The sequence below is a fragment of the Mytilus californianus genome, unplaced genomic scaffold, assembly GCF_021869535.1.
Source record: "Mytilus californianus isolate M0D057914Y unplaced genomic scaffold, xbMytCali1.0.p SCAF_3, whole genome shotgun sequence".
Lineage (NCBI taxonomy): Eukaryota > Metazoa > Mollusca > Bivalvia > Mytilida > Mytilidae > Mytilus > Mytilus californianus.
The window spans coordinates 113,958,085-113,979,903 of NW_026262679.1; the positions used below are offsets into that span (position 1 = coordinate 113,958,085).

General features: G+C 32.4%; 1 protein-coding gene across 1 annotated transcript in view; it reads left to right on the top strand.

Annotated features, from left to right (window-relative positions):
* Positions 1-8,332, top strand: part of LOC127735870 (thyrotropin-releasing hormone receptor-like) — a 173,206-nt gene extending 164,874 nt beyond the window's left edge. The window contains exon 2 of the mRNA XM_052246270.1: positions 7,498-8,332. Within this exon, the coding sequence (XP_052102230.1) occupies positions 7,498-8,285 (788 nt within the window). The 3' untranslated portion in view covers positions 8,286-8,332. The remainder of the gene's footprint in view (positions 1-7,497) is intronic.
* The last annotated feature ends 13,487 nt before the right edge of the window (positions 8,333-21,819 follow it).

Genomic DNA, 21,819 nt, shown 5'->3' on the forward strand with positions numbered 1-21,819 from the left:
CCTTGCAACAACTCTTAAAGTGGTCCTGTAGTTGGCTTTTCATTCCCTATTCAATTCACTCTGATTTTTCTGTATCATTCAAAATGTCCGGCACTTCATCCTGGTCGATCTCTATTTCAAGACTTACCTATTGTATATTGTATGTATTGTTAACGAGTTTTCGTCATGAATATGCATGCAACATTTGCCACTAGACGTTAAGCAACCAACAATCAATCATTAATCTGATAGATATCTTTTTTTCTTTTTTTTTTTTTTAAATCTGTATCATACTTTATTGATAATTTTAACATTTGTTAGTTGGATACAAAAAATATCGGTACTTTATCCCGGCCTTGTTAACCATTAGAAGTATATAATAATTTGGTTAGTACTTATAAGTTAACTTATTTCTGAAATATATACATTTTTAAATTATAATATATCCAAATAGTACATATATCAATATAGAATGATCCTTATATTTGAAAAAGAAGAGAGAAAAAAATAAGATCACAGAAATTTTGAATTTTGTCAACTGCAAATCAAAATAACAAAAACAAATATGTCTTACTTACAGCATTCATTACAGCTCACAAGCATTTTTTCTTTTGTATTATATTTGTACAAGCGACTATGACGAACATAAATGCAGATATAAACATAGACAAAACAACAAACATACATATAAACCAACACATAACAATATTAAATCATAACATAGATGGTGATGTGGATAAGGTAAAGAAATGTAAAGTGAGACTAATTTAGGTATACAAGGTACCTATTATTTTATAATAAAAATTATTCTAGTATTGGAAGCCAGGGGTCCCAGAAGATGTTGGCCATGTGAAAAGGGTTACTTTTAAAAAATATATTCTTTTCTAGTGTAAAAGATTCTTTGAGGTAATTTTTTAGTCTTGTAAAATTTACCTGATTTCACAAAGTTTTGTTCTATAATTATTCAATTTTGTCAGGAGTATTATTAAGTTTTGTATCTTATTATTTCCAGTGTTTCCTAAATTTCCAAATAAAATAATATCAATATTAAATGAAATTATTAATTGTGTTTGGTTTTAAATCCATTCACTGAGTTTAATCCATCAATCTGATATTTTATAGCATGTTCAAAATATGTGCTCAATATCTTCAATAGCTTCATTACAGAAAGTACATTTATCTGTTTGTTTCATCTTAATTTTGAATAAAAAAACAGGTAATGATATTTCCTGGACATTCAATATGAAAATTCGAATATGTTGCATGAATTTCAATGCGATAACTCTTCACCAGAGACCAAATAACATAGAAGTAAGCAATTAAAGGTCACCGTACAAAGAACAAAGAGCAAAACCCATACCGCATAGCAAGTTATAAAAGTCCCCGAAATGACAAATGCAAAACAATTCAAACCAGGAAACTAACGGCCTGATTTATGTACAAAACAATAAAATAAAAACAAATATGATAAACAGCAGCAAATGACAACCACTGATTTACAGGTTCTTGACCTGGGACTTGATGGTCTTGAAGTATAGATTCTAGGTACTGACGTTGATTGTCATCTCAATAACGTGTTATAGGGTTCTTTTATTTGTCTTTGTAAATTATTTACCTTTACTGTTTAGTCCATTTTTTGTAATATCCTTTTGGCGTGGTACTTATAAATCCCGCCATTGTGTTATTGTGCTATGGTCATTTTTTGTATACTTGTCTTTCATGTTTGCCTATGTGATTTTTCTATATGCCGTTTTGTTTTTCTTTGTTGACATATTTGTTTGTTTTTGTAGTGATTAAGATTTAAACACAATGCTGTACCCCTATTTTTGACATTTTTACCTATTATGTCTGTTTATTTTGTTCGCACATTGTTGTCAATATAATGGAATTTTAATCGACTGCCATACAATTTTCTACATAAGGAAATGCCTGTACCAAGTCAGGAATATGACAGTTGTTTTCCATTCGTTTGACGTGTTTGAGCTTTTGATATTGCCATGTGATAATAGATGAGTGACATTTTTCAAAAAGACGATTAGTTAACGATTTTATTGCACCCACCTCACATACGGCTATATTATACATCATTAAAAAGCTTATTAACTGTACTTTCTGTTTTGCCCGGTCGTCAATAATTCGTACGGTGCAATTTTTGTTAATTCAAGGTCAAAGTTCAAGAATGAACATTCATAAATTTCGTTATAGTTAAACAAAATGATCTTTGCTGGTTCCTTGTGATATTTTTTTTTTCTAAAAATCATATGAACATAACAGAACAAGATACCAGAATTCTAAATCAGGTGCACATTAAAATGATAATTGCGCAATACTTACAGAAAATTGCAATTTTTAAAAAAATCTTTCAAAAATGATAGATTTGCGCTGAAAGCAAAATATTTCTTTATGTATCAATATTTATATGTCAAAAATAAAAAAGATTTATCGTTTATAGGTGAAGGAAATTTTTTTCGTCATTTTTAACTGCAATTGATATAATACTGGTCAGGAATCAGCCTTCTAAAGAAGCTTCTGCAGTTGCCCTTAAAACCACCATCTGCATATATGGATCATTTTGCTTTTCATTGTTAAGATAACACATTGATTGTTGTCAATATCAAGAGAAAATAATTTACCATATTTAAAAAAGGGGTATTAAAAGTGAGAAAGGAATATACAAGGTATATTTAATAGAAATATATTTTATTCGATGTCGAAAGTGAAAGACATATTAAGAAGTTTATTCTCGTTCAATATTCGAATAAATACTGTTTGCCCCACACGCTTTACATCAGAAATCATTTATGTTAACACATTATTACTTACTAATTTAGTACATTATTTGTTTAATCAAATATGACTGAAGTTTTATACTGTGGAAGATTGATTACCCTTCCTGACCAACTTCAATCACCTTAAAGTAGTGTTCGTACATTTCAGTGTAGTTTTTTTTAGAACTGTTGTTTGTCTGTCCTACTTTTTTCGCTTTGTTCATGGTGTTATATGTGTGTTTATTGGAAATGTAGGAATCATCTTGTCCCAACACCCATTTGTGTTTTGTTCTTTCCATTCATATGTCTATCCATTAGTCTAAAAAGACATTGTAATGAGCAATACTCCTCTTACATCGCATGGTAAGTTTTAGTAAAGTTTAAAGTTTTAAAGTGCACATTTGCATATTGTACAGGAAGGGATTTTATTCATAATAAACACATTCAAATAGAGTTAAATAGCAATAGGAAGCAATTCAAATTCACCATTATAGTCCTGGTTGTAAGTGATCTCATTTTTAACGCTTCTTTGTCATACATTTAAACATAAAATTTTGTATGTTTTTTTTCTAAGGTCAAATAATAACAGACACTTATTGCAGTTATGAGATCTTCTAACCATTAGAAAACCAAACGAACAGATTATAACATGCAAAGCATTGAAATGTAAAAAACGATTTTACTTATTCGTGTTATTGTTTGGATAAAGTTTTAGAGGTTTGAAGTCAGTTTTTAAAAAAAGACAATACTTCAAATCAACTAATTTTGGCATCCAATTTATTTATGTGACTTTTGTGATTAGAAAAATAACGCAATAGAATTAACCTCGTTCTCGTTAGTATGAAAATAAAGTGTGAAAATCATAAAAAAAAATCGCTGCCAGGTCAACAACAGTTGGGCTTACCGCAGCACAATGAAAAGTGCTATGTTTTGTGAGAGGTTGTCTACTTTTACAAAACATTCTTGATGATACTTGGTTGAATTGTTGGTTAGACACATACCAACTATTTTTTTTCTTTATAGCTATTTATTCTATATGTAATAATTTAACTATTTAATAAGTCTAATCATAACTATAATTATTGCGAATTGCTAGAATTTTCAAATCAAAAGAAATAGATTGTAAGTCAATGTAAATACAATCTTCATAGATACCAGGCTTAAAATGTTGTACGACAGACGCGCGTTTCGTCTACAAAAAAAATCATCAGTGACACTCGAATCAAAAAAGTTAAATAAAGGCAACAGTAGTATATAGAAGATCTCATTAAAAAAACCAAATAAAGCGCGAAGTTAAAGAGCATTGAGTACTCAACATTTGGAAAGGTTTTGTCAAATACAGCTAAGGTTATCTACTCCCGGGGATGGAAAAGCCGTAGTATTTGTAAAAATGAAATGTTTTATAAACAGTTAATTTATAACTATGACCATATCAGTGATAATCCATGTCAACGCAGAAGTGCTGACTACTGGGCTGGTGATAGCTTCGGGTAGGAAACCCCCACCAGCAGTGTCATCGATCCAGTGGTTGTAAATAAACTCTTAGATACCAGGCTTAAATGATGTACGCCAGACACGCGTTTTGACGCTCGAATCAAAAAGTAAAAAGAGCCAAATATTGTACGAAGTTGAAGAGCATTGTGGATCTGAAATTTCAAAAGGTTTTGCCAAATCCAACATGCAACTGCATATAACTGCAACATGTCAATTTTTACTAGAATATTGCGTAGTTTGATAGGGTTTCCTACTACGGACAAATACAACGAACATTTTCACCGTCTAGAATATTATAGTTTTAACTTTTTCATCAATGCACGATGCAGTTGAAGCAACCAAGAAAACAATTTTCTGATTTGTTTAAGAGAAGTATTTGAAATTCAACCTTAAAAGTTTTATTAATTTACTATGTAACTATGTAATCATCTATTTATGTATTTAGTTTGTTTGGGCTAGCTTAATACTTATATATAAAGTCCTTTATTTCTTTTAATAATAATCATGAAATAACAAACAAAATAACAAGAAATGACAAAAAGAGTGTTTAACAGGCTGGCACCTCAACTATATATTGAAATTTGAATTAGCGCCCTAAATTCACCTTAAAGGCATGAATCCCGCGTGTTTTATTGCCTTCATACATTTTTGCATTTTTAAATTGTGTTTCTTCAACCTTATATTGACTATATAATTTGTTTTCACGTAAAACAGCTAAAAAGCAATCTTTTTTGCAGATGGTTGTATTTTGGGCAACTGCATAGGTTGTTATGATTGGTTGCGTAATTAAATGTAGCAAGAAGCGTGATTGCAGTAATATGATGATGCCAAAAACGTCCTTAGCACCAAATGAAATATGTCATCTAGTTTTATGGTGATTACCAATTAAATCACAGACAAATATTTTGATTTTCACTCATTTTTATCATTTTCACTGTAATTTCTGGAAAAGGGCGCTATTAATTAAAAATACGTCATTAATATTTTAAAGTGTGTTTGATAATTGACAATCCTTCACTGAATCGGGACAGTGGTGTAGTATCACAACATAAGAAAATCAGTTGCAAAGGGCATAACTCATCTGTATAATAATTTTATTTAGATACAACAGTATCAAGCAAGATTTTTCTGAGATTTTTCCCTTTTTTCTTTATTTTGTTCCATTGCAACCATTTTCCAATTTCTTCTGATGTTGCTATCCTATATTTTTTTTTTTGTTTTTTTTTACTCTATTAAAACATTTGATTCATGATATTGATCGGGAACAGGTGCTTTGAACGCAATAAATAAGATGCATATTGTTATATTAGATGAACTATTATATAATGTTTTATAGACAGATATACTGAGGGTGTTAAACATACATCATGCATGGAAGAAATTTTAATTGAAAGTAAAATTAATTCCGGCTTAAACTGACGTTTGATATTAGGTAATCGGAATTCTCTAATCTAAAAGTTAGGCTCAAATGATAACATTCATTGTAAAGTGTATTTAATTTTATTTTATTCCTCTGTGATGCTGTAAGTAGTCTATCTACAGCTGTGTTTTTCAGATGCTACGTTTTAATGCTATTAAAGTAGTTGATAAAATGTAAAATGTTCCTGCAAAACAACAAATACATTTATTTTGATTGAACGCTTTTTGTCCAAAAATACTTTTATTTCTTAACAGTTATTGCTTTTGTATATTTTATATGGTACATTTTATGCCGAACTTAATTTTGTAATTTATTATCTGTTCAATTGTTCAGTTGGTCCACGATTCATTTTTTTTTTTGTTCGACTCGGCTAACAATATTGACTTACACTAGTGTATTGTTGGAGAATGAGTTTTGACATTTTTATCTATTCTTTTGTGTCGTTGGTTTGCTGTCTCATACCCACATCTCCTGGTAATTACATCGGAACAATTGCCATCGGACAATGAAACCAGAACCTAGTATTATATATCAGAAGATGAGGCAAAGCAAATGCGATCCACGTCCACAAAGCAATATGATCCACATCAGCAACGCAATACGATCCATGTCAAAAAAGCAATTTGATCTAAGTCAACAAAGCAATACGATCCACCTCAACAAACAATACGATTCACATCAACAGAACAATACGATCCACATGAACAAAGCAATATATTCACATTAACAAAGCAAGACGATCCAAATTAGCAAAGCCATATGATCCACATCAACAACGCAATAAGATCAACATCAACAACGCCAAGTTATCCATACTTACAAAGCAATACGATCCACATAAACAAAGTAATATAATCCAAATTATGACAATGTTATATGATCCAAATCAACAAAGCGATATAATTCACATCAACAAACAAAAGTATCCACATAAACAAAGCAATATAATCCACATCAACAAAGTAAAACGCTATATTTCAATTTGAAAAAAGTATACCTGTATTTCAACGGTCAGAAATTACAGTGAAACTTGATATTATTTGTTAATTGTAGACTTTGCAGCCTATTAAAAAATAGCCGGTATGCCTTTGTGAGATTTTCTCTATAAGGCTACCGAGAATTCAACCAGTAATACATACATGTACCTATTTATATTTGTATGTCTTGTTTTGTTGAGATGGATACAGACTAATCTAATTATTGATTGATTGATTGATTGATTGATTGATTGATTGATTGATTGATTTATTGATTTATTTATTTATTTATTTATTTATTTATTTGTTGATTGATTGATTGATTGATTGATTGATTGATTGATTGATTGATTGGTGTTTGCTTTACGCCGCTCAGCATAAAAAGACTATACCGCAACGATATAAAACGTATTAATGATAGATCGCCGCGATATAGCCTTTATTTGTGTTGATGCGGCGTAAAGCAATCACCAATCAATCAATCAATCAATATTAATGATAGACAGCAAATACGACAACAATGAAACTATGTAACGCATCAGTTCATATTGTTCATAATACGAAAGACATGGTAAAAGTTTTTCATTTCAATTATTTAACTTGTCAATTCTGAAATTATTTGAATCTTAACGTTTAATTTAGGACGATGACATTTCAGACACAAAATATGTCCTTGCTATTTATATCTATATGTGCAAAATGTTTGCAAAAATATATCGATGACAAATTTTAACCTCAATAAAAAAAACAGTAATTCAGACATGGTTAACCAAATGTGTGTGTGGTTTTTTTTTGGTTTTTTTTTTTGCACTCTCTCATAATGAACAGCCATTTTAAATATGTTTTGTTTGTTTTTCAGGTCAAATGATACCATTCCTTGAGATTCTGGTGACACATGCGTCTATTCTGATCATGCTTGGGATAAGTTATGGCCGATATTTTGCAGTGTGTTATCCTTTAGAAAGTTATTCTACATGCAGTCGAACTCGTGCCTTTATGATGATGGCGTCGGCATGGATTTTTGCGGGAATTTCAGCTATGCCGTTCATATTCATGTCACACACCGAAACGGCAAAATTCACAAATGACAATACTGAGGTGACTGTTTGTCGGACACATATTTCTCAGGTTTGGCAACGAATATTTATCGTTGTAAGTTTTATTGCTTTCTTTGTAATTCCGTGCTTTATTTTAGCTTTCGTTTATTCAAAAACAATATACACAGTGATTACAGAATCGAAGAAAATCGAAAATGCTACAAATGTATCGAAACAAAACTCGATGAAATCAAGACAACAGCTAGTTGTTATGCTGTTGATGATAGTCATTCTTTTCTTTTTGTTTGTACTGCCCATGCGCATAGTTATATTATGGCTAGTATTCGAAAATCCTCGTACTATTGGATCTCTCGGGTTCGAAGGTTATTATAACATAATTTGGATCGCCCGAGTGTTGCAGTACACTAACAGTGCAGTGAATCCTATAATATACAACGTTTTTTCTGTCAAATTTAGGAAAGCCTTTGCTAAACTTTTATTTTCAAGCAAACGTCAAACACGGCAGCTTTCGTTGACAAGCAGTGGTGGTAGGACAGCTATTAGATACAGTTTTGTTAAATCTTCAATAAAAGAAACCGAATTTCATTGAAAACACGCCAATAACGTCATAAAGTTACTCTATTTTTATTTTTAGAGTTGTTGATGGTAATATAAACCTTTGCTATAGTATCTGTTTAATTTATTCGCAACTTTTTAGACTAGATTTAGAAATTTACACTTGTGTACTGTTGAAGACTGTATGTTGCGTTTAGTTTGGGGGGGGGGGGGGGGGGGGGGGGTTGTAATTTTGAAAATTTAGTGTTAACCCCAAGAACCGGTTTGGCCACAGCATAACAATTTCAAGTTTATTCACAATTTACACAGTGTGTATATGTTAAGTATGTTTAAATGAACATATGTTCTCATAGTTTAGGACTTTACTCATTATAGGTTGAAAAATACAGGCAAACGTTACATGTTTATGAAGTGTCCTATATTTTGACTTTAGTGGAACTTTAAATGAGAAAATTAATATAAAATTATTTCTTTAGGCAGGGTTGGACTATGTACATAAGAATAAAGACGGGTGTTTGAAAAATGTCAAGCAGTCACAATTACTTTATCAGTTCAAAGATGCAGTTAGCCCATAAAACGTTCAAATGACGTGAGAAATCATAATATAGTAAAAGAGTATTTCTGGTAATGGAAATGGTATGGATCAAACGTATTATCAAAATGTTTACACAGTTCAACAGACCATACCAAGCACCAACAAACATTCATTACTACCACCAACTTCCAACCACAACAACTACATACAAATAACCATACGAACTATTAATTAGCAACCAAACCATCCCCAACAAACAATCTTACCAACAACCACCAACAAAGAATTATATTAACCACCAACAAATAAATCAAACCAACCTTCAACATACAATCACACCAACCACAACAACAAAAAATGCCAACCACCAACAATCAACCATACTAACTTCAATAACCAACCATAGAAACCACCAACAACAAACTAAAAAAAATAATGGAAGGTCGATACCACTCATTGTAGGAATTAAGAACCAAAACACAAATACTTATGTATATTGCGTCAATCTTGTCAAATAACACAGTTGTAACGTTCAACTTAATTGGTGGTTTGCATACAAAACTGGAAAAAAAAAGATATTGCACATATATTGTTACATAAATATATCCACAAGGTAATATTATAAGAAAGGTCTTTTGTAACATTTCTTGTGGCTACTTAAATATTCTCCTAACACGTATAATTGCAATTAAAAATCAAATATCAAGAAGACATAAACAAAATGTTGAAAAAAATGTTTCAAAAAATTTATATTGAAAAAGACAAATACGATCGTTTGGACATGTTATATCTGGAATTTTCTTCTTTTCTTTTTTTTTTTCCTATGAACTTTGCGCTTAATAAAAAACATCATGTCAGTTGTGCTTATTGTATTATATCATAATGAAGGATTGAGTATAAATTTGAACGTACCATTTGGGGTTTGGGAATAACGACATTCTGGAGAGAGTTCAATTAAAATTCTGTAAGCTTCTTCTGCACCTAAAGTCTTCTACCCCAAATTGTGTAATATATGGTGAACTTGGACGATATCGTTAAAGTCCGTATGATATCATTTTGGGTGAAATTAGTATGTGGTAAACCGACTAAATTATCAGCTACCATTTATAAACTACTGTATAAGCTGTCATATGAAAACGATGTAACATTTATTTGGTTAAATCATGTAGAATCTATTTTTGGGATTATCTTTTGTGTGGTTATCTCAAAAATGTATAAGCGACATTTGGTTTAAGAATACCATCAAAAAATCACTTCAAGATCAGTTTCAAAAAACATGGTTTTCAAATGTGCAAGCATGTTTGAAGACATTAAACTATCGAATTTTTAAGGATACTTTTGGCTTTGAGAACTATTTTGATATTTTAGAATTTCGCGATATTTACACTTTATGCAAATTTAGAACCATTAACCATAAATTACCTATTGAGATCGGGAGATGGAAAAATATTCAGAGAGAAAGAAGAACTTGTGAATTGTGTAATTCAAAAGATCTTGGAGATGATGAGTTTCGTTATATTATGAAGTGTAAAGATGTGTCAGTAAAAAGAAACACATGTATTGATGAAAAGTATGTATCTCGCCTAAATATATTAATGTTTAAGGAAGTTATGAATTTAACTCAAAAATCTAAACTGAGAAAGCTGTGTACCTTCATTAGATACCGGTTCATTAGATATATAATTTCCCATGTGCGCTCTCCTGGCTAAATACAGTCAGTATTATTGTAAATAGTGTACATATTTTGCTCTGTGTATTTATGTATTTATTATCTGTATTTATTAATGTCATGTAGTGTCTGTATATTATTGTAAATGCAAAGGTTTGACAGAATAAAGATATATATATTAAACCATCGACGATGAGTTTGTTGGCTTGTAAATCATTAAAATGGAATAACAATGATAGGCTACAAATTTTAATTAACGCAGAGCTTGTATCGTCAGCTTGCAGTCACATTGACGTTTAATTTATCAATATTTTCCGCAATGTTATCCAAAAATCATATCCAGTAGTAAGTAACGTGACCTGGAACAAGACATATGACAACTAGTAACAAACATATCCTGTAATTCAGTGGTTGTCGTTCGTTGTTGTCTGTCATGTTATTTTTTTTATTAGCATTTAGGCATTAATCAGACGGTTACTGTTTTGTTTGATTTGTTTCACTTTTTGTTATGTTAATGAAAATAATGATTTTGTTTTACGCAATCATTTATTTCAGGAGTTTAAAAATTAATTAACAGAGTGAGATAAGATTAAACCTTTCGAATGTGTGTCGTCAATGGCTGTTACTGTCATTTAGTTCTTAAACGACATTATGTTTACGACATTACTCTTAAATCTACATGAAAATGTTCAATTAATGTTAGACTTTCTTCAATATTCGTGTTATCATTTCTTTTACATTCTATACAATTCCTTGTTGACTTATACTAGCAAAGAAATGATTAGAGCCATATGAATATTTATGTTCTTTTATTTTGTGGATATAGTTTGTCGTCGTTTTGTATTCCGATAGGAATTTACTTTGAGTTTTTTGTATCAAAGATTAGATCCCTTGCAATAATGGTTTGAATTATACAGTTTAATGTCAGAGGTCCTTACAAAATACAACGGGAAGCTATTTAGACGACTTATTTTCGACCTCATTTCATTCGTACTAAAATAAATATTTTCTGAACTAACTAAAACAAACAACAAACAAGAAAATGGGTTGTGCGTTCGTTACAAAGATCGCATAAATTTTATATAATGAACGAGTCAACAAAAAACAATAAAGATCATACATATGTATCAATGTCAACATGTTATATATTAATCACATAAGTATCCAGAGTACAAAGCTACTACTAGAAGGAGGGAGAGGGAGGGAAAGTTAACGCAAACAACTAGAATATTCTTATAACACGTCCTTGCCAACTTTGTAACAAACGTCGCATTAATCGAACGGACCCATACAAATTCTTTATATACCCTCAACCGAAACCACCCGTGCAAAAACATAGCCCGCGAAAAATACCAAGTAAGTGAAACCCCCTTAATGACATAACGGAACGCAAAGAAATAGATTTATTTTCTACCTCATTTCATTCGTACTAAAATAAAGATCGCATAGCAAAGGGGGGTTATAAAAAGGAGGATATTACAAACCCAAATTTAAAGATACCAAAAGCTTTTGTTCAATGCTATCCTTGATATAGCAGTCCTTAGCTCTGTCTATAGCCCAACGCCCATGAACTTTGAGAAGGCGGTCAGGAACCTTGTTATTAGCAGCTGCCGAAACTCCACCACTTCTAAGGCTATGAAGGGCGTAAAGAGAACTATCTAAACCTATATCTTTAAGTGCTGACAGTAGCATCGCTCTACATCTGGTATAAGAAAGGGGTTATTAAGACTTATTAGTAGCTTTGTACTCGCCTGAAGTTTTCATAAGGTTTATGGCAGTAAAGAGAAATTCGTCGGACTTCTCTATAATACCTGCTAACGCAATATATTTTCTTAACCAGAAAACAGGACAAAGCTCGTTGCGTGTTTTCGCAATACTAACCGAATTACCTCTCCTGTATAAATCAGTTTTTACTTTTTGGAATATTAATCTCCAAAAAATTTAATTGAAAATCCAAATCAGACATTCTAATATTAGCTAGTTCACTATATCTTAAAAACCCAGAAAACCCGAGAAGATACATGACACAAGTGCGCAAAAATAATAAATTATGTTTTTCTACCGTATAGTGCTGAACTAGTTTTAATAAAATATCTTTAGTAATAGGCTCCTTTTTATTCAAAGGTTTGCTCAACATTCGTTTTCCGCCTTCCAGAATAAGTGTAAGAAAATCATCTAAACAAGAATTAACGTTGAGAGAAATTTTTTGTAGCCAGTTAATAGAATAAAAATAAGCTTCCAAAACTGAAACGGACACTTTTTGTAGTACAAGTTCTCCTAAAAACAATGCAACTGAAGACACCGATGCAGGTAAAAAAGAAAAATAGTTCTGAATACACCATTTTCGGAATTTTTCAAAATATAAGTCATATTTTTTGTTCGTTCCAGTAGATCTAGCGTTTTTAACTATGGCAGGAAGAGCGTGTACAGATCTAGCCAAATGAGGATGACACTTGTATTTTTCCAGTTCTATCCAGTGGCAAGCCAAGCGTGAAGAATCTGTAAAAAATTATCAGAATAATAAATGATACGGGCATGCATATGAAAGTTAAACATAAAGAATAATAATATAAGTATGTACATGTACATGTATTTGTGAATATTTAAAAGAAAAACAAACTATAAGCAAAATAGCTCAAAGCAATCTTTTCATTAATAAGAATGTGAAATCGCGCATAAATTTTAACTATAAAAAAGCGCAAAACTCTCTTAATTAGGAGTACAGTTCTCCTGTAATATTTCATATATACAAAAACAATAGAGAGTGCAGTCCTCTCTTATAGGGAGCACAGTACTCCACAAATATTTCATATTTCATATTTCGTGTAAATATACATGCATTACTAGTTTTTGGCAATAAAATAGAGTGCAGTTTTCTCTTATAGGAAGCACAGTTCTCCACAAATATTTCATATTTCATATTTCGTGTCAATATACATGCATAACTAATTTTTGGCAATAAAATAAAGTGCAGTTTTCTCTTATAGGGAGCACAGTTCTCCACGAATATTTCATAATTCATATTTCGTGTCAATATACATGCATTACAAGTTTTTGGCAATAAAATAAAGTGCAGTTTTCTCTCTATAGGGAGCACAGTTCTCCACAAATATTTCATGTCAATATACATGCATTACTACTGTGGATTCATTATTATTCGTTGGATACCAATTTTCGTTGTTTTCGTGGGTACAGGTGAACCACGAATTCAAATGTTCAACGAATATCATATTTTCAATAGGCTTTGTATACAGAGATTGGCCAAACCACGAAATCAAATATCCACGAATATGCAAGTTTTCAGCAATCCACGAAAATTCATACCCACGAAAATAAATGAATCCACAGGCGATAATATAGCGTGCAGTCCTCTCTTATTATATATAACTCGAAACCAAAATAGATGTGTTAAATAACATGAAAAATATTCAAATACTAGCGTCGAAACGTAAAACTAAAACGCTACTTTGAAAAGTCTGAGAAGCGAAAATGCTAGATTTATCTGAACCTGGCATAAAAAAGTTCGTAGGATATTTGTATTCTACGTAGTCTACAATGCAAGGTAAATATTTTCCATTCATATCAACAATCGATGGCCAAAAAGACGCCGATATCCATTTAGGCACAACAAGTACACCTTTAGCTCTACAAAAAAAATAAATATCTAATCGGTCTGTTGATCAAATGTATTGGTGGAACTATCCAGCTATTCTCAAGTGCCCAATTGTGAGCGAAAGCGTCAACCCCGCTAGTGCCTGGCGTCCAGAATAAAGAATAATATTCTGCAACTTTGTAATTGTTGCTACTAGCAAATAGATCGCAGGTAAAGAGACCCCATAATTTTTCAAAATATCTGAATATACGCTGATATATACCCCAATCGTCAAAGACGAAGAACTTACTTACAAAATCAGCTGTAAAATTTTGAAGTCTGGGCACCCAAGCAACTGATAAATCAATATTAAAAAGAAGACAGGTATTAAAAATAGAGAACGCCAGGCACTGAAGCGGTGACTTCATACTGCCAACTTGAACAATTCTAATTACATTCTGATTGTCTGAATATAGTTTTACAAATTTGTTCTCAAGTTTTGAACCCATTGTTTTCAGTAACAACTCTACAGCTTTTAGCTCTCTAAATGTTGAGCTTTGTGCTTTATCAAAATCGTCCCACATACAGTGAAATGTATCGCTAGACTCATCTAGTAAAATACTAGCAGTTCAGTTCAGTTTCTTGTATATTCCTCCATTAATTGTGGAGCACTACCCATAGGGTATAATTGTAGCAACTATATACACCTTAGAACATAAGGAAGCATTTAATTATGTACAGATGACTGAATTTAGGCAATAATAATTACTAAAAATTAATATTATAACTAATTCATAGGATTGTCATCATGAAATTTTAAAAATAATATTCATAATGTGCTGAAGTGTAAGAATAAGTTAAGTAAGAACTGGATATATTTACAAATAAGAATTTAGAATTTAAGTGGTCTTAAATTAAACTTTCTTATAATTGTTAGTTAAAGGTGCTATACGTACAACAGAATTTATAATGAGAAGGTTATTTTATAGGACTTATGTAAAAGGGTTGGGGTTTAGAACAATTCATCATATATACATCAGTTTACCTTCACAGTTTAAAGTTACCTTATTTCGGATCTTATCATTATTCTTTAAAGGTAACTGGATATCTTTAAACTTTGCAAATTTTTTTATTTAATTTAGGTCCTAATACGTCATAAAATAGTAAGATGGAAAAGTTGGGAACTATTTTATTTTAAAAAAGTTTATTTATACTGTACTTGTGTTCAAGTTTCTAATCCTTTTTGTGCGCAGCATGTGCATCTCGTAGCACATATTTCTAGCCAGAGTTTCAATGCTTTCATACACAGTTGAGTAACAGTTTATGTCCTTGCTAGTACAGTCCATTATGAGCTGCAGTAAATTCCCTTCTTGTATGATCTTCTTGTATGTTGAGGTATCGATTTCATCCATTGTCTGTTCTATTTTTGAGCAATATTTAGATCTTATTTGCTCCAATTCTTTGCAGCGTAGAATAAAATATTCCAGATCTTCATTTTCCTGTTCACAGATTGTACATATCGGGTTAACTTTCGGATCGAACTTAGCTCTTTTGGCTTGTAATATGTACGTTTGAGTACTTATTCTTGCTTTTATTTCTCCTGCCTTTACATCTTTACTATTGTTTTTTACGCTTTTCCATATATTGTGTGCTTCATTTAATGGATTGTTCTGTATCTATATGTATTTAAGTGATGTTTTTTCCATTTTTTCATAGTGACATTCATTTTTCCAGTATTCCTTGATCTTTATTCCTACTAGTCTTTTCCATTCGATTTTCTTAAGTGGTTTTTCTATGTAGTAACTACTAGATTTCAAATTGTATTTTGATAGAGTTTTTTCCACTCTGTTGATAAAGTCTTTTCCTCTTTGGTCTGAGAATGCTATTTGTCGACGCAGAATTTCACATTCTATGGTTCCTGAATTTCGAACAATATTCATGAAGAAGGTAAGTAGATTTTTGTCTAATGTGATGGCAATAGGTTCTGCTCCTACCAGGGTATAGACAGCCATATTTGCTGTATTATTTGGAAGCCCTTGAATTTGTCGGAGGATTTTTCTCTCTGCCAGTTCTAGCATATCCTTTTCTTTTGCAAGTAAGTTCATCACCTCAAGTCCGTAGATGCTTCTTGGTACTGCATACGTTCTCCATAGCTTGTATGCGTCCATGGGTGAGAATCCCCTTCTGACATGTAAACCGGCTCCGAGAAGGCTGTATATTGTTGCCCTGCCGGTTCTTATTCTTTCAGAGATATTTGCCCGGTTTTGCTCGTTTCTTTTGATACCTAGATGTTTGGTTTCATTGGTTATATTGATGTCATCGTCTTCGAATTGCAGTGTTGTTATGTTTGAGCCTTTTGCATTATATAAAACCGCTTCAGATTTAGTTGGATTGATTTTAACTAGATCTCTGCTTGTATGGTGCTGTACTATGTCTAATATTCCTTGTGCGTCTGCAGTACTATTTGCCAGGACAGCAATGTCATCGGCACATGTGGGTGCAGGGACTTGTATATTACCAATACATGCTCCAAGTCCACTTTTTAAAATGCTATCGAGTATGACGTTGTTGTAGCATTTATATAGCGTTGTAGATAGTTTTGCACCTTGTTGAATTCCTTGTAACACCATTACATCTTCTGTACATTGACCTTCCCATTTGACCTTAATGCTCATGCCTTTATACATGTTTCTCAGTAGTATCCAGAGTTTTCCTTTTATTCCATAATGGTATAACTTGTTGAATAGTATTTCATGGTTTAGTTTGTCAAATGCTTTTTCTGCATCAAGAGTTATTAAAATCATCAGTATCTTTAATTTCTTACTTTCTTCGATTGCTTCTGATGTGAGGAAAGCTGCGCATAGTGATGATACTCCTTCTGTAAAGCCTCTTTGCAAGGGGTTTTGTATGTTATTAAATACAGAGTCAACTCTATCCTTCAGTATACTTTGTAATATTTTTGCAAAGGTTTTAGTCCCAGTTATTCCTCTATAGCTAGATGGTAATGTTTTGTCTTTTTCTTTCTTTAGGATTGGTGTAAGAATCCCTGTCTTTAGGAAGATTGATACATCCAGATATGTTAAAATTAAATTTAGCAAATGTACTATAAAGGGAGTTAACTCATCCATCCCATATTTGTAGTGTTCTGCCGAAATTCCATCCTCATCTGGTGCTTTTCCTGCTTTAAGTTTTTCTATAGCTTTATCAACCTCCTTTACATTGACATGATCAATGCCTTGACCTTTTTCCCTTTCTATGGATTCTATTATATTGTTTTGTATTTCTACAAGCTCTAGCTTCTCAGTGTCAAAATTTTCTTCTAATGTTGGCGTAGCTAGTTGTTGGAAATGTTCTTGCCAAATGTTCATTATGCTTGGTCCATCTTCTGCAGTCTTTTCATTCAGTTTCAGTATCTTGGTGTTAGTAAGTGGTGTTTTTCTTTGCATGTTAATAAGCTTGTAAAAAAGTTTCGTGTCTGCATTTGAAGCTTTCATAATTTTTACCGCTGTTGATTCTCTCTGAGAGGCATAAGCTTGTCTTTGTGCTTTTCGAAGTATTCTTTTTGTAGCTGTCATTTTGATTTTGAGCTCGTTACTTCTTTCTTGAGGTGCTCCATGTTGCCTCCATACTTTATATGCATTTTTTGATTGCTTTGATGCCTTTTCTATTTGTTCATTCCATATCGCCTTTCCCTTTGATTTGATTTTGATTTTTCTTCTATACTTTGGGATTGCCGCTTCTCCGGCTTTATGTAGCAATTTTTCTAGATTTCTTATATCTTGCTCAATGATTCCTTTTGATTTTTGCATGAGGTTTGGTAGATCTTTATTGATGATTTCCTTATAAATGTGATGGTCACAGTCAGTCCATTTAGGTTTTGCTATGATAGTTGTTGCTTTTTCCCTTACTTTTTTCAGTTGGCTATTCAGTGTCAGAATAACAAGTACATGGTCCGAGGTATTCTCTGGGTCAGTGTCAAGGACATCAATTTGTCTGATTTTATTTATTATTTCCGAGTTACTTTTGAAGAGGAAGTAATCAATTTGTCCTTTCGATTTACCATTCTGGTGATAAAATGTTTCTTTTAATGGGCATTTCTCAGTATTCCCTATACATTTTTCCTTGCAGAAAGTTTGTAGAATTTTATCATGAGGTGTAGAGCTTCTATGGAGTGACCCCTTCATGTCTCCACATACTATAATTTCGTGTGTATCTTTATATTTCTCTATCATTTCATCAATTTGAGCCAAAGTGTCTTTGTATTCGATATCTGCATTTTTGTTATCTGATGGCATATATACATTTATAAGACATATTGGTTTGTCTCCTTGTTGAATATGTATGGCTTGTATTCTATTTCCACCGTCTATCAGTTCCTTTATATTTTCATTAATTTCTTTTTTCCAGATTATGGCTACTCCACCATATCCTCTTTTCATTGATACGTTGAAATCAGGGTCGTCATTATCGTCAACGCTTTTAGCTATGTATCCGCTATTTTCAGCAACTTCAGCTATGATTTTCTTTTCCGCATTGAAGAGCCAGTGTTCTTGAATGCATAACACCTGTACATCCCTTAACAAGTGTTTGATATAGAGAGCGTTTGACTTCACATTTTGTACATTGAGTGTACCTATAATGATATCCTCCATTTTATCTTGTTTGATCGGCCGCTGCCTAAAAAATGATTTGGTTTCTTTCTATTCCCATCTTCTTTTGTTTCTAGATTGTCAGCCTGAACTAGTCCCTTTAGATGCTTAGGACCACCAACATTAGCACCCCTTTGAGAGGGAAACTTCTGATGGCAGTCCGCTTCCAGCGGGGCGTCACCACTAGAAGCCGTTGTTATAAGACCAGTTCTGGAAGTGACTTCTGCTTGATGGTTTACTTCTGTATGGGTTTTATCTTCATCATTTTTCGCGGTAGTCAAAGCAGATGAATTTGTTAGATTGATGTTCATTCTAGCTTCTTCTGTTGGTTCTTTATCTACTTGGTTGATATTATCAGCCTGATTTGTTTGTTGTTGTAGTTGATTTTGTCTTTCAATTTCTTCTGCCTGACTTTGTTTAGCTATTACTGGCATGTTTGTTCTTTGGTCATAGAATCTTTTATTGATGTTTCTTTGACTTTGTTCCTTTCTGTTTGTCTGTTGTTGACTATATCCTTGGTGGTAATTTATATTTTGTGGTATAGGTTGTGGAGCTATCCTATATTGCTGTTTGTATAAATGTGCATTTTGTATCATGTTAGTGTTGATACTGCCAGTTGGTATACCTCTATAGCCAGTGTAATAGTGGCTGCTTTGGCCATTTGCAGGTATAGCCTGTATTCTGCTATTGTGGTACATTGGCGCTTGTATATGGCCATGATTTATTCTGCTCTGCTCTGTTGGTATCTGGCTATAGTGTGGAGGTGCCAAATGATTCATGAATAGTGGATTGGCTTGATTAGGAATCCTGGATTGCTGATTTGTTAGCTGTACGCCAGTATGCTGATCACTCATTTGGTGTTGGTTTGTGTTCCTAGTATTATCCATATTCTGGTTATAAGGATAATATTCATGACTTCCTGGTCTTTGCCACATTCTTAGTTCTTTCTGTAGTTCCATTATTTGCAGTTTATTTCTTAATTCATTCATTTCCATTTGATGTTTAATTCTTATGTCTCTATTTTCCATTTCTAGCCTGAAGTTGTTCAGCATCATATCTACTTTGTTTATAGTCTGCTCCTGCGAGTTGTTGCTACAGTTACATTTTGTTTGATAGGATTTTAAATTACTTTTGTCAATGGTGCTTTCTTCTGTTTGCATCCTAAGTAAATTGATTGTATTTCTATAGTCTCTATTGGTATCTTCCATTATGACTAGTCTTGCTCTGCATTGTGCTAATTGATCTTCCAGCTGTTGAGTAGTTTCATTTATATTTTTGCACTTATATTGCCTTTTCGGTTTTGCTTTCATGTTTTTTGGCTCATCTACATTTTCTATTTGTTCATTTCTGCCATTCTGTAATATTAGGTTAGGCTGTTTGTATGTAGCCATTTTGTTCATTTCTAATTCTTCTGTGTTTGCATTTCCTGCTTCTTCCTTCGTAACATGATTTCTAGTTGGACAGTCTTTAGATGTATTGTCTGGCACGTTTTTAACTATATGGGCCATTTCTCTATATTCCTTTGTCGAGCCTTGTTCTTCTAGACTTACTTTTGGTATTGTTTCTTCTGTATCTATAATTGAGTTATTGCTTCTCATTGATATATTAACCATGTCCATGACCATAATAGAGCAGCTCCTACATGAATACTGTTCTTCTTCAGTTTGGCTTATCCTTACAGGATCAATGTTTTCACATGTATAATGAAACAGTTGGCCGCATGCAATACAGTCTATGGATATTTCTGGTTGTGCTGTGTGATTGCATGTGGCACAGTAGTTATGTATAGTAGACATGCTGACTGCACTTGTGTCCGGACTTGGTGTTGGTTCATCTTCTGACCATTCAATGGCTCTATTCCAGTTACTTAGAAGATCTTCGTCAGTATTTTGTATACATTCTGCCCCTTTGGATACTAGTATTCTATTACTGTGGTTGGTTTTAGGCTGATGAGCTGTTGTTTTTACATGTGACTCATTCTGTTTTGCTCTTATTTCTATATCGGCTTCATTTCTCTTGATTATGTTTATCTGTTCCTCTATCTGTTTGTTATATATCTTATAGTTCCCTCTTGATTTCATTCTTTCTTTTATATCTTCAATGTGTGTCAGGAAGTGTTCCATACCTTGGCCATTAACCTCTACCTTTGATGTAGTATGGAATAAATTGATACGATAGAGTTGTCTGTTACTACTTCTATTTCTGACCGAATGTGATGTTCTGATGCATAGCCCTTGATTATCATGCTGGTGTTTTGGTAAGAGCTTGTATGTAGAGTGTTGTTCAAAGTATATGTCTATTTCCCCCTTTATAATTTCATAAGCAGCTGCTGATAGCTCTAGGATGTAGTTTTGATGTTTCTGCTCAATTTGTATGTCCATTGTTCTATTACATGCTTCTAGCTTTTTGTCCAAGGCCCTGGTTTTATTGATACTAAAGTTTTCATATTTAGCTGGTGTATAGGGCTGAGGTTTGCTCTTGGTTCTTGCTGATGTTCTAGTCTGGATACTCATTTTTCACTTTAGATATTTATTTATTTTTTAACGAGGAAGTTCTATGTAGATTAATGTGCATTCAGCGGGGCGTCCCCACTAAAAGCTTGCTCAAATAAGAATTTTCCAGTTAACTATTATATCTTCTGATGTCAGGGTTTAATGAGTATGTAGATATATATATTTGTTAGTTATACACTATGGACTAGGGTTATATAAAAGCTGTTATATTTCTATATATGAATGCAATTAAATATGGTTGTTATAAAGTTTATATATATATGTATATAATATTCTATTCTACTGTATTGATGATATTTATCTATAACATTGGTGGAGAATTTTGGTCGCTATTCTTCTCATCCAGAGCTTTGCTAATAAAGAGTTTGAATGTACACCGTCAGTTTTGTATAGATTAAAATTGTAGTATTCGTCAGTACCGCCTTTTCTTTTAGATGTTTTTCGAATGTCTAGATCAAATTTTGGTGATTTTTCTGCAGATTGGTTTATTTCTTGGATGAAGGTGTTTAATTGATATAACTGGTTTTGAAGTGTTTGATCGTCTTCACTGAAAATGTCCGTGTTTTTGTGGCCTTGAGATCTGTTCCAGCACTGAATGGAGTATGGCGGT